Genomic DNA, 13,854 nt, shown 5'->3' on the forward strand with positions numbered 1-13,854 from the left:
TTGCTTGGAGTGTCACTAAGCACCTGCTGTTCAAAAAAGTGGGTGCTGAAAAACCTTACACTCAAACACAACATGAATCACTTAAGAGCAGCATTGTGAAATAATGTAAAATCTACATAAGGAGATCAAAAATATAGGAAAAGACGGATTGCTACTTACATTAAAGAAGACACATTGAGTTGCAGACAGGCACAGTTCTAGGCTGAGTTGCTGCATTTGATGGTCACATGCACGTCTTGTGTACTTGCTTGTGTTTATGAATGGTGTGTGTTTTTCTGTTTTCCTTCTGCTGGTGAAGGCTGTGGCTGAAAACTTTGTGTCAATATCCTTTAATTGTGCCTGTGTGCAAATTAACGGTAAGTAGCAATCTATCTTTTCATACATTGTTAAGAGCAGCATTGGGATTTCTGCAGCAATACCATGAGAATGGCAACAAATTCCTCAACAGGACTGTAATGAGTAATGAGACGTGGGTTACTAAGCTTACCCAGGAAATCAAGCAGCAGTTGATGCATTGGTATCACAGTGGACCTCTGCTCAAGATGAAGTTCAAACAGATACGATCAATGCGAAAAGTGATACGCATGGTGTTCTGGGACTGGACAAGCATTCTGCTCATTGCCTTCCTGCCCAGAGATGAAGACCATTATTGTGAATACCACAGAAATTGTGCCGACAGGCTATTCAAAACAAGAGGCAGAGAAAGCTCAAGTCAGGTGTTGCACTCTTCCATGACAATGCTCACCCACATGTGGCTCAGTGCACAACTTTTCTGAAGAAGTTAGGCATGGAGCTGTTTGATCATTCGCCATACAGTCCCGATATTGCTCCCTGTCGTTTGTTGTCCCTCAAGAAATCCTACGCACTGGTCAGAATTTTCACATGGTGATAAGTTGAAGACAACTGTCACTCGCTAGTTCTGTTCCCAGGTGGTAGATATTTACAACACAGTTACAAAAGTTGATCTCACAAAATGACATGTGGCGATTATGTCGAAAAACAGTTCAAACATTGCTGTATTTATTGCCTAGTTTTTCATGTAATTATTTTTTTTCTTAAGGGGGCCATAATTTTTGTATTCCACTTATAGGTGAGTTGTAATATGAATGTCCACTTGCTGCACTTCAATACTGAATACTTCTGAGAAAATCTGGTACATTATAACAAAGAGCAAAGAGAACACTTCCACCAAGGCATTAAGGAGATAGAGAAGAGATACCACAGAAGATGGAATGGGCAACTGTTACTAGATTTTGAAGAGGAACAGTAAAGATGAAGGTTCTGTGAGGAAAACAGAAAAGAAAAAGTTTGAAAATTAAATGCAACAGAGAACTCATAATGCTGCTAAGAGAACTGCTTATATTATTTTAGAATATGCATAAAAATAAAACAATTATAATAAAAATATAGAACTTCATTGAAATTTTATTTTAATGTTTGTGCTTACATCTATTTTTTGAAAAACTCTGATGTGATAGAATAAAATGCAAGTAAATTTTAGAATCACTGTTGATTCCAGAACACCAGTTTTGGAGAAATCATTTGTCAAAAATCTAAAAAATACAGGCTTGTGCATTCATTTAGCCTTGAACCATCTGTTGATGGTTTCAAATATTTCAGCAGCAGCCTTATCTGTAAGAGGATTCTAGTACTTCTATTCCTGTAGTTGTATCATCTGCAAAAGGAGCAAGTTTTGCTTCTTCTGACATTGCAAAAGGAAGATCATTTATCTATAAGAGGAACAACAGATGACCCAAGAAACAACCCTGCGATACACCAAGTCTGCATCACATTCTGAGTGCCTCTCTTTATGTGATTGACATGGAATTAGTATACTGTGCTTTCTCTTGCTCAGATAAGATACAAACCATGAACCTACAGTACCTATTATTCCAGAACATTTTAAATTTTGCAATTTTGCATGAAGATATCTTGGTTCACAAAATATTCCCAATGTTAATAATTGTTGATTTACTGAGAGTATATCATCTGTCAAGGTAAATGCAACCTGTGCAGCTGACAGTCCAAATGACTATATATTTCTGTACTAAATTTTTATAGATTTTGTTGTGTATAAACTGCTATTAAAAAAAGAATACTGGCAATGACCTGGACTGATAATTCTTTACCATTTTTTATCTTCTTTTTTGTGAAGGGGCTTGATAGCAGAACACATAAGTCTGCCTGCCATGTGTCTGTAATCAACTGCAACACAAAATTTATAACTAGTGATGTCAAGTATCCTCTGCAATAAATTACACCGTCCACTGACTCGATTTCTTAATCTTCAAATGACAGACTACACCTAACCACACCCTTCTCATTCACACAGATATAATTCAGAAATTGCATAACAAGACATGTGATGCAATAAATTTACTTCTGTTCAATGTTAAAGGTTCTGCAATTCACACCTTCTAATTAACCTCTATATACAATAATATGCCTCTTCATATGGACTGTTCATTACTCCCCGCATTAACTTTCATGTGTCCATTTCCCCATGAGTCTATCACCAGGTGTTAACCCTGCCGACCTTACTTCTGATTCCAAAATCACTGTTGATTCCGCTTGCTCCCTACTTCGAGCATTGTTAGCATGACTCAACAAAGTCCTCTTCGCCAGGAAAATGCATAAAAAGGCCTAGAAGGTAAGGCCCGTCAGGTAGCAATTGACAAGCTAAAAAGTGCAACTGTCAAAGACACTGTCTTCTATATAGATCGTTATTTCAAAATTTCAAATAAATTAACAAATCAAAAAGAATAGTTTCTAACAGCAGTAAGTAGTTTACATCTAAAAGCTATATGGAATCTAGAACAGCAAGGTGATAAGTACATACCATGTTGTGCATGGTGGGCAGATGGGTTATATATAATGTACTGACAAACATTCTAAGTAGCATGAGTTAGTCAGTCAGTTACTTCTATTTTCAATGGATCATAAGGGTGACTTCTCGCTATGATATAGAATGAGTCAATTACATTATTACAGTATGCTTTGCCATTAGAAACTCTGGCATCATGCTGACCACTTATTTTTGTAATAGTTTTTTCTCTTGCACAATTTACACTCCACTACATTCAAGTTGTTTCCTCCTCAATTAAACTCTCTCTCTCACTCACTCACTCTCTCTCTCTCTCTCTTCAGTGGGGAAGCAGAAATTCCCGAGCTATGATTTCAATTTGTGTTTGAGCTTAATTTTCTTATCTGCTCAATTCTTTACATCACTGAATAGTTCGTCAAAGATTTGTGTGGCTGAATACCTCACTCCTGTCTACGCCCCGCTATGGCTGGTATAAATCATTTCTCTTTCAGGTGTCGTATTTATGAATGTTACTGTTACTGTTTAGTTCCAACCAAGGTAGCTGACATAAGCGGTTCTAGAGTCGACACAACTTATTATCCTTACTGAATGTTTCTTTACAAAAATTGAAATGAATGAAGTAGCAGGGAAGGAGAGCTTTTACTGCAGTGAACAGGGTGGCCTAAATTAGAATGCCTGTAAAGAGAGCAGACAGAACAAGATGTATTATATAGATATTTTTTAATCTTATTAAAAGGCAAAACACTTCCTAATGTTCTGCAAAGTTATGTTTATTTCTCACGAACCGGCTGTCACAAACACAGTTGTCACCTGAAGATGGCCTGAGAAGCTGAAAGCCGGTTCATGACAAAATAAATATAATATTGCAGAACACTAGGAAGTATTTCCCTTTTTAATATTATCATCACGTTCTGGCAAGCACCAGCAGAAAATTCAGTAGATGTTATAAATTAATATTTCTAAGTATTTGTTAGAATGGGTTTATCTTTGTTGTTGAAGATGTTCTTAGATTTGGGACATGGGAAGTGGAGGACGACAAGGTGATGTAGTTTTTAAGATGAAGTTTTTCCATAGCTGAGAATCAAATCCAATTTTAGAAGTGATGGTAAGGAAGACCAACATTGTGGACAGGCAATACTTCACAGAGAGTCCTGTGGTAGTGGGATGGAATACTTAGTTGCCTTCAGAGTCTGTCTTCTAGCATTCTTTCATTCTGGTTACACTACGTCTTTTTTTCTAGATTGTGTTACACAATACTACCAACTCTGGTGACAAACACAAAACTAAACCTCCAAAGCAATCTCATTTAGTATCCAGAAACTGGCATGATGCCAAGTCTTAGAATACAGCAAGTGTAATATACAAATTGATACTCTCAACAATTCTTATATGTGTATATAATGGATATTGTAATGTGGTAAACCAAAACACACTATTATGAAGTGACTGATATTGTAGTTTATATACAACCTGATCCATACTCAGCTTTGTTCACAAACAAGGAAGCTTGTGTTTCTGTCTACACTTACATGATAATTATTCATCAAAATAACTCAGTGATTGCAATTTACATAATGATCTATCGGGTATATAAAAATTCAAGTCAAAAGTTGAGTAAACAAAGGAGTATTTTCCATTTCACGCGTATCTCATAACTTGTGCACCAATCAGAACTGTTTAATACTTCAGTGCAATGTAAATATTAGCATAATTGAACTCCCAGTAATTAATTAATTAATTAATGCACAGTGTCTGAGTATTGTTAATGTCATGAATACTGGTATTCTGAATTTCAAATGTAAATATCATACACTGTATTATTCTGAGTAATTATGTCTACAGGTCATTATGATCACCACATTATAATTGCAAAATTACCAAAACTTTAATTCGACAGTCATATTCTGAACTATTTCCATTGTACAGTTACAATATCCATTCATCACACCATATAGATACCTGCTAACATAGTCAACTGATCCTTGTAAGTACTGGTTGAAGAAGGGAGTTTAATAAATCTAGTAGGATCCTTCTAGATTTTGATGTTAAATTATGACACATTATGATGTGGTCACTATGAATATGCCTTGCAGTACTTGAACATTTCCTGAAATAAACTGTTTCATTAAACTATGATTCTAGAGACAGCTGATTTTAATAAACACAAAACTACTAGTTGCTGAACTGATTAGGAGATGGGTAGACCAGCTTTTAATGTAATAAGAAACTTGTTTTTTATTCATTTTGGCTTGATGCGAGGTCACAGATAATTGACTTTATGCAATAACAGAGTATAGCCCATGTAAGCATAGACAAGAGCATTAATATTAACTGAATTCTCTGCTGTTGATTGACTGGACATGACAATAGTATCAAAAAGGAAATCTATTCTGAAGTTCAGCAAAAATTTGCAAAATATCAAGAAAGTGTTTTCATTTTTAAAATATAGTGGCAGATTTGGATGAAATTTGGAATTGAGATACCTTGTACCCTGAATTAACACATTGGATATATATATATATAATAGAAGGAAACATTCCACGTGGGAAAAATTATATATAAAAACAAAGATGATGTGACTTACCGAACAAAAGCGCTGGCAGGTCGATAGACACACAAACATACACACAAAATTCAAGCTTTCGCAACAAACTGTTGCCTCATCAGGAAAGAGGGAAGGAGAGGGGAAGACGAAAGGAAGTGGGTTTTAAGGGAGAGGGTAAGGAGTCATTCCAATCCCGGGAGCGGAAAGACTTACCTTAGGGGGAAAAAAGGACAGGTATACACTCGCACACACGCACATATCCATCCACACATACAGACACAAGCAGACATATATATGTCTGCTTGTGTCTGTATGTGTGGATGGATATGTGCGTGTGTGCGAGTGTATACCTTTCCTTTTTTCCCCCTAAGGTAAGTCTTTCCGCTCCCGGGATTGGAATGACTCCTTACCCTCTCCCTTAAAACCCACTTCCTTTCGTCTTCCCCTCTCCTTCCCTCTTTCCTGATGAGGCAACAGTTTGTTGCGAAAGCTTGAATTTTGTGTGTATGTTTGTGTTTGTTTGTGTGTCTATCGACCTGCCAGCGCTTTTGTTAGGTAAGTCACATCATCTTTGTTTTCACATGGATACCCATGCTTTATTCATGCAGCACTTAGTGACTTGCAACAAATTTATACATAATATTCTGTTATGAAACTTATTCTCACAGACAATCCCCACAAAATTATGAAAGGAAAAAACTTTATAGCTTACTATGTTTTCGTTGTTCACGCGGTACAACTTGCCACATGAAGTATGATGTTTTATTTATTGCTTCTTTACTACTAACTGCATTCTCAACACCTTTAGCAGACAGTACCAGCAGAACTATATTGTTGCATGACACCATTTCAGGAGATATGACGTCATAAACACTGAAATGCATGAAAAACTTCTGCATTGTGTATAACGTTTAAATTTATTACTGTTTTGATACTAACTCTATTCGGAGACTGTATTCACATATCTCACTGAAGGGACCTACAATAATCTGTCGTTGTAGGATACATAGTTCAGGATATATGTCGTCAAATATTGATATACGTGAAGACCTGCCACATCATATAGATGTTTAAATTTGTTATCTCTCTACTACTAACTTTATTCTCAACACATATCGCAGAAGGTAGCTACATGTACCATTGGATGTACCTGCAAAATTATATCACTGTACAACACATTGTCCAGGAGATACGACTTCATAAACATTGAGCTTTGTGAAAACGAAACTGCAGAGCGAAATTTGCTACAGATACAGGTGAAATATTTGTACAAATATATGTGAAATATGGTAAATACATGTGAAATGTCTACAAATTGTATGTGCATGGGTAAAGCAACATGTAAAAAGTTCAGCCTAAATCTCTGGAACAATTTCAATAAAATTTCACACAGATATTAGTTACGATCTGCAAAGAAATACTGTGCAGTTAAGAATAACTAGCCTCTTATTGGGGTGTGGGTGATAAGATGGAGAAAGAAGGGGGAGGAAGAAATGGACAGGTACAGAGGGAGAGAAGGCGATGGACACAGACTGGGGGGGGGGGGGGACGGAGAGAGGGGGAGGGGATGGTCCAAAACAGGAAAGAGGAGGAGTCAGACAAAGAAAACGGGAGGGGGGGGGGGGGGGGGGAAGAAGGGCAGGAAGAGATCAACAGAAGGTGAAAGTGGAAGTGGTGGACAGAGAGATGAGGTGGAGAGGAAGAGGGGGAAGGAGTAGATAGGCTAATAGAAGACTGCAATAAATAAATAGCCGGACAGCACTAGGCACTCAGCTATCTCTACATACAGGGGGAGTCAGGAGGAATGTCACATAATTTATGAGGTGACTCTACACGTAAAAATAAAGTGAAAAAGTCCTATGAACATGTGTTCGATTTTGGATAATTATGCAGCTGGAATAGATTGAAGGCTACACACATCCATGAATGAATATGAATGCAAGTGTGAGTATCACTTACCAAAGTGCTGGGTAGGCCCTGTGGTGGACAGAATTGGCCTTAAAAGAGGTGTAGTGGTTCTCCAACAGATGGCAGCACCGTGGCATCGCACCAAGGCAACAGCCGAAAGTGTACCCAGTGTGCTATTGTGGGTTGGTGTGTGTTGTGCTTGGGTGATGTTTAATTGAGAAAGTCCATCATGTCTGTGAATACCAAAATGCTGCATATGTTCACCCACACATAATATGCAGACATGCTGTTTGTGTGTGGGCACTGTAATGGCAGTGCCTGTGACAGAATACCAGACAAGTTTCCTCGATTGACGAACCCCCTACGTCAGGGTATTTCCTAGGGCATTTCCAGCATTACATGAATCTGGAACATTATCCAGTGTACATGTAACATCAGAACAGGAGGCCATCCAGTCAGTTGTGGAAAGGGAAGATATTATTGCAATAGTGCAATGGTGCCCCACCAAAGTATACGGCACATTAGCCATCAGCTCAATATTCCACAAATGCAGGTGTAGCATACGTTGCATTTGAGGGCTTGTACTCATTCCATGTGCAGCCTTACATGTGCATCCAGGTGACTCAGTAGGCAAAGAAAAATTTTGTGAACAGTTGGCTGTACACAGGGCCGTCTTACAGTATACTTTATTTACAGATAAGGCTACACTGACATGCAATGTTATCATGGACAACCACAAGTCTCACACATGGGAAAAGGAGAATCCACATGACACTAGGGAAACAAGATTCCAAGTTAGGTTCTCAGTGAACCTCTGGTGTGGTATGACCACTGACCTAGTGACAGGGCCAGTGTTCCTGTCAAATCACGACAGCCACAGCACACACACATTTCCTGATAGAAGATATACCAGCATTTTTGGAGACACAGCATTAGAACAACGATGGCCAATATATTCGCAACATGATGGATCACCAATTAAATGTACCGGACAAACATCTCAGGGTCTGAATAACACATTTCCTCAATAGTGGATTGGCCATGGTAGAGCCATTAACTGGCCTGCCAGATCATGACCAAACCCCATTAGACTTCTGTCTATGGGGCTGGTTAAATGGGGATGTGTACGCTACGAAGGTGGATAACATGAAGAACTTGGCAGTAGCATCACCAATTTGCTGCCCGCATTAAAGCCCGCCGAGGTGATGTTCGATGTGCTACACAAAACACTCTCCAGCACGTTGACAAGTGCATTGAGATAGGTGGGGACTTTTTGAACATCTCTTGTAGTATGAATCAATCATTTGTCTCACCATTATTCTGTCCACCACAGTGCCTATACATCATTTCGGTAAGTAATATTCACACTTGCCTCCATAATCATTCATGATGCATGTAGTCTTCAACCCGCTCTAGTTCTGTAATGATCAAAAAATCCGACACATGTTAATAGGTCTTTTTCGATAAACTTTCACATGCAGAGTCACCTCACTAATTACACGACATTTCTCCTGAATCATCCTGTATATAGCTGAGTACCTAGCACTGCCCAAGAATGTATTTATTCCAGTCTTCTACTACCATCTCCTCATTCCGCCTCTCACTGAATTTATCATGAGGACAACTTTTTATCCAGTCATATTTCTTCCATTCCCATGTGACCGAGTATTTGGCACTTTGATCCAGATACAAAGTTCACTAGTACGTAAATGCCTATTCATAAACATGGATAAAAAACTCAAGTAAAACTACTCACTGGCATTCAATAAAAAGCAAATATCGGAGTGACAATAACAGTGATGGCAGGCTATAAAAGGTTACAATCAACAATGCCAAAAAGCTCGAATATTTCCACTCATAACTGGATACGTCAGTGTTCAGGTGGCTCCAACTATCACTCTCAGCAGTCCAGGGAGGTGCAAATGTGATTGCAGACTGTCTACAGTGATGGTCAGAGATAGGCTTAACTGTGAAATTAAAGTACGAATATGTGAATTGATAATTTTTATTTGGCTGCAGCGATACTCATGGTAATTCTTTATTATTATTATTATTATTATTATTATTATTATTATTATCTTTATTTTATTATTATTATTGCAGCAACATCATAATAATTTTTAAAAATGTAAATGTGGAGAGTAAATCTTCAGATTCATGTATACTATAGCTGCTACTTTTCAAAAACTGTAAAATGTAAACAGGTTTGTGTTCATGGGTATGATTTGTACATGAGTAGCCCGTAACATAATTTTCTGCACAATATATTTACCTTCCATACAAATAAATGGCTGAATAAGTGTTTAAAGGCTAAGATTCAAATGGAACAACACAAACTCCAGATAGGAATATCAACAATGTAGGAAAAGACAGACAGCTACTTACCATAAAGACGACATATTAAGTTGCAAACTCGCACAATTAAAAGACACGTAAAGCCTTCAGTCACAGCCTTCATCAGCAAAGGACAAACGTACACCATCCATACACACATGCAAGCACACTTCATGCACACACAACCACCAACTTCAGCATCTCGGCTGGCCTGAGACAAACTGGTTTGACTCGAAAGAAATGAACAAATAATAATCCAACTGACATGTAAAACTAAAACCAACTGAATCTATTGTTCTCATTAGGTCACTCCTGCACACTGGTATCATTCATATGAATGAATGAATAGTGCAACTGATACGTAAAACTGCAATCAACTGAATCGATTTCTTTCCTTCAATTGTTCGCATAGACCAGTTCCAATCAAAAGAATTAATGCATAACTCAACTGGTATGTAAAATTACAACTGAATTAGTTAACTGTTTTACTACCACTGACTGAATTGATTGTCTTCATTCAGTTATTTCCATCACTAGAGAACAGGCTACTAATATAAATATCACTGTAGCTCTGAAAAAATGAAGCAACAATAGCATGAATTACAGAAAGACGAAAACAACTAGAAAGAAACAAATCACAGGAATAGAGAAACATTTCTGAGAATAAATTAACTAAATTCAGAAGTCTTTCAAGGCATAATGAATAAGAAATCAGTGACAACATACATAGGAGAAAGGAAAAGATAGGAAACAACAAAGAAAGAAGAGGAATTGAAATTGTTATGTGAGCCCAGTTCATCCACAAAAAAAAGAGGAAAATTATTTTAATGAATTCTGACTTTGCCGACTTTTATGAGAATTTCATAAAGTGCCTTGTCTTAACAACACATTACTGAAATCAGTTACTGAATATGTTTACAAGAAATTTAAAATGGGATTGTCATGTGAAAGCTGTCAAAACAAAGCTTCCAAAAGCTTTTTACACTCTTTATGTGGAAGTAATGTGCAACCGGGTCAGCAATGAGTCCGATAAATTATGTGATACTTCAGGTCATTACTTCAGTATGGGCTACATCTTTGGGCAAAAAAAAGTCTTCAGCATACAGAAAAAAGCTGTCAGAGCTATTTGCAACTTAAGAAACTTCAAATATGTAGACCTCACTTCATCTAGCTGGAAATAATGAGCCTGCAAAATCTTTACATATATAAATCTATCCTCTTTGGAGATGGATATCTTTTAAACAAAACCAGGGAACTATGGCAAAATAAACGTGTCCATAGCCACAACACACGCAGCACCTGTAATATTCACATGTCTCAGTCTAGAACACATTGTGTGTGTGTGTGTGTGTGTGTGTGTGTGTGTGTGTGTGTGTGTGTAATAACTGATTTATAAAACACAGTTTTTCACAATTTTTACTTTTATTATGTCCGACATACTACTGAAGTATGCAATGGATCAGAATGGATGATGATGATAATGACGACGACAATGACGACGACGACAACAACAACAACAACAAAACAGTGCAAATGTATTTCATTTGTGCCTCTTCCAGCCTCTTCTATTTATCCAGTACGGATCTTAACTGATTGATTTTATACCCACAACTACACATTTTCTCTGTTCTTCTGTTTGACTACTGGAAGAATGTTCAAAAAGGCCACGATTCTAGTGTACATTCAGTGACAGCAAAAAAAAATGAAACCTCCACCAAATAAAAGTAGTTATTAATTTACTTGCTCTTATAAAAGTCAGCTGTCATGGTCACAGCATTCAGTTCAACAGTTTAGTGTTTCTATGTGCCTACTGCAATACTCTTAGCCCCTTATTTTGATATATGCATAGGCCAGACTATTCCCCCACAGTTTTTGGTACAACAAGGAAATCAGTAACATTGTCACATTCAAATTTTTAAGACACAACTGAGAATCAGTTCACCTGCTAAACTATTAAAATAACGATAATCTGTGCAGTTACTAGTAAGACAGAAATTTATTTCGAAATACATAATGATGTATACAGGTTAAAAATGTTGATATCAAAACAACACAGTAATCGGAAGCGTAATTTACATCAGTCATGTACATCTTGAATTACTTAATGATTTACACAGCAGTAAGGTTGGTTGTTTCAAGTGCAGTCCTGCTTTTAGATAGGATCATTTTCAAGTGTTCTGTGATGGACAGCTTAATGAGATTAATTTCTGAAATAAAAATAAGTGGCATTCTCAATATTGATGTTTTTCAATACACATGCTTACATCATAATCTTAGTTATGTTAGTACAGTGTGGACGAAATAATGGACATTTTAACAGTCTTTGACTAATGACAACCAAGGAATAACCTTTTTCATACTTTTATATGCCAAAATACATATTTCATGAGTACCAACATAAAATATTGATATAAAAAACATTTCAGAAGTATAGCTACAACATTATAATTTTACAACTTTGCTGCAGATATCTCCCAAAGTGAAGTCTGATTTGCTCACTTTGTGCACATAACTACACATTTATATATTTATATTATAGTAACAGAAACAAATTAAAACATATCTTTTTCTCGTGAATATCAATTTCATAACAAATAAAACAGCTCTGCAATCAACTTGGAAATGTATCCTTCAATGCATTGCTCTGAAAGCATATGTACTACTCTGTGTAGTAAAACAATTGCAGTGACAAACTAGAAACAGTGCAGTGATAGGTATTATTAATACCCAAAAGAGTTAAAAATAAGGAAAAAAGTTGAAATACAAAAGCACTATAGGAATTATGACAGGTGCCAAAAAGAGGATATACTTTCTGTAACTGTCAACTACTTTTCAGTCTGCTTTCTTCATTGGGGACCAGTGTCAGTAAATTGGATTTTTTCTGTATTTCCGGTGTTTGATAGTAAGGCTTCATTGAAGTAAAGAGTGTAGTCTTATGTGTTCTTAGATAGAAGAACACAACTTTAATGAGCCAATGAAATCTGATTACAAAATCTTATATAGCTATTACAAATAGCTCTCAGAATGTACAAAATGTACAGTAACAGTACGTTTATGACCTATCATTTACTATATGAATCATATGTTCTACATAAATCTCTCCTACAATGAATTCTTTCATATTTTCAACTCCCTTTCAACACAAGTTTTAGAAACTTCAATTTGTACTTTCTTGAACAGGGAGTACTCTGTTTACAATCATTACATTTCTTGCCAGCAGTTGCACTTTTTAAATTATCACAATGTTGAAAGTAAAACTCATAATCAATAATCAGTTCATAAAATAACTTGCATGCGAGTCTGAACACTGATCACAAACAATTGCGCAAAACACTTATAGTATTTTTGTTACATTCAATTTGCTTGACACAAAATAATCTGCTAATGCTGTGATTTCAAGCACCGTCTCAGATAAATGTAAGACATACATCAAAAATATATTAATATGACTTGATTTACTGCACATTGCTTACCATAAATATAAACTCTGTGGTACAGGACACAATTGCAAATTGTCTTGATGCAAACCAGCAGACATGTCTACTAACACAATTCAAGTGATAATATATTATTATAGAGGATATTAGTTAATGTAATAATGGGATACCCTGGGTGGATGTTATTTTCTTCTACATGATATTCAAAGACAGCCAATATTTGCATCATGCAAATTACCACATAACATCCAGATAATTACTTCACAATTAAGTTTCTCCCAGCAAACAAAAACAATAAATCACTAATTTAGTAAACTAAGACATATGTTCCTCACTGATTTTTTGTTGTTTCAGTCTCAGAGCTCCACAAGGAAACATACATTATTCAAGGAACTCTGCAACTTCCTGCAACTCCCTTTCTCTTGCTTGCTGATGAGCCCAACGATCCTCTACCAGTTTGTCACTCAGGCGCCACTTGTCATGGTAAATTCTTTGTTTGCAAGCTGGACATTTTTTGCCCCCTGCAAAGCAAATCATACCCTTTGGTAAAATGCAAAAAAATTGTAAATTACAGATATAAAACCTCCCTGAAAAAAATTTACAAAAATTTTAAATAAATATGCTACAACCATCACATTACTAGACGGTGCAAAAAAGATAGTGGAAATGGATGGAGAATATTCCAAGGTTTTTGACATAAAAATAGGAGTCGGACAAGAAGATGGATCATCACCATCACTCTTGTTCAATGTAATAATGCGGGAAGCACTGGATGCAACAAGTGAAGCAGAGGAGGGGATTAATAT

At 36.5% G+C, this 13,854-nt stretch overlaps 1 protein-coding gene across 1 annotated transcript in view; it reads right to left on the reverse strand.

Moving 5' to 3' along the window:
- Positions 1–11,588: 11,588 nt before the first annotated feature.
- The window catches only part of LOC126474051 (uncharacterized), a 105,650-nt gene continuing 103,384 nt past the window's right edge, over positions 11,589–13,854 (reverse strand). Inside the window, 2 exon segments of the mRNA XM_050101463.1 lie at positions 11,589–11,818; positions 13,384–13,569. Coding sequence (XP_049957420.1) covers positions 13,430–13,569 — 140 coding nt within the window. The 3' untranslated portion in view covers positions 11,589–11,818; positions 13,384–13,429.

Source organism: Schistocerca serialis, chromosome 4 (genome assembly GCF_023864345.2).
Source record: "Schistocerca serialis cubense isolate TAMUIC-IGC-003099 chromosome 4, iqSchSeri2.2, whole genome shotgun sequence".
Classification (NCBI taxonomy): domain Eukaryota; kingdom Metazoa; phylum Arthropoda; class Insecta; order Orthoptera; family Acrididae; genus Schistocerca; species Schistocerca serialis.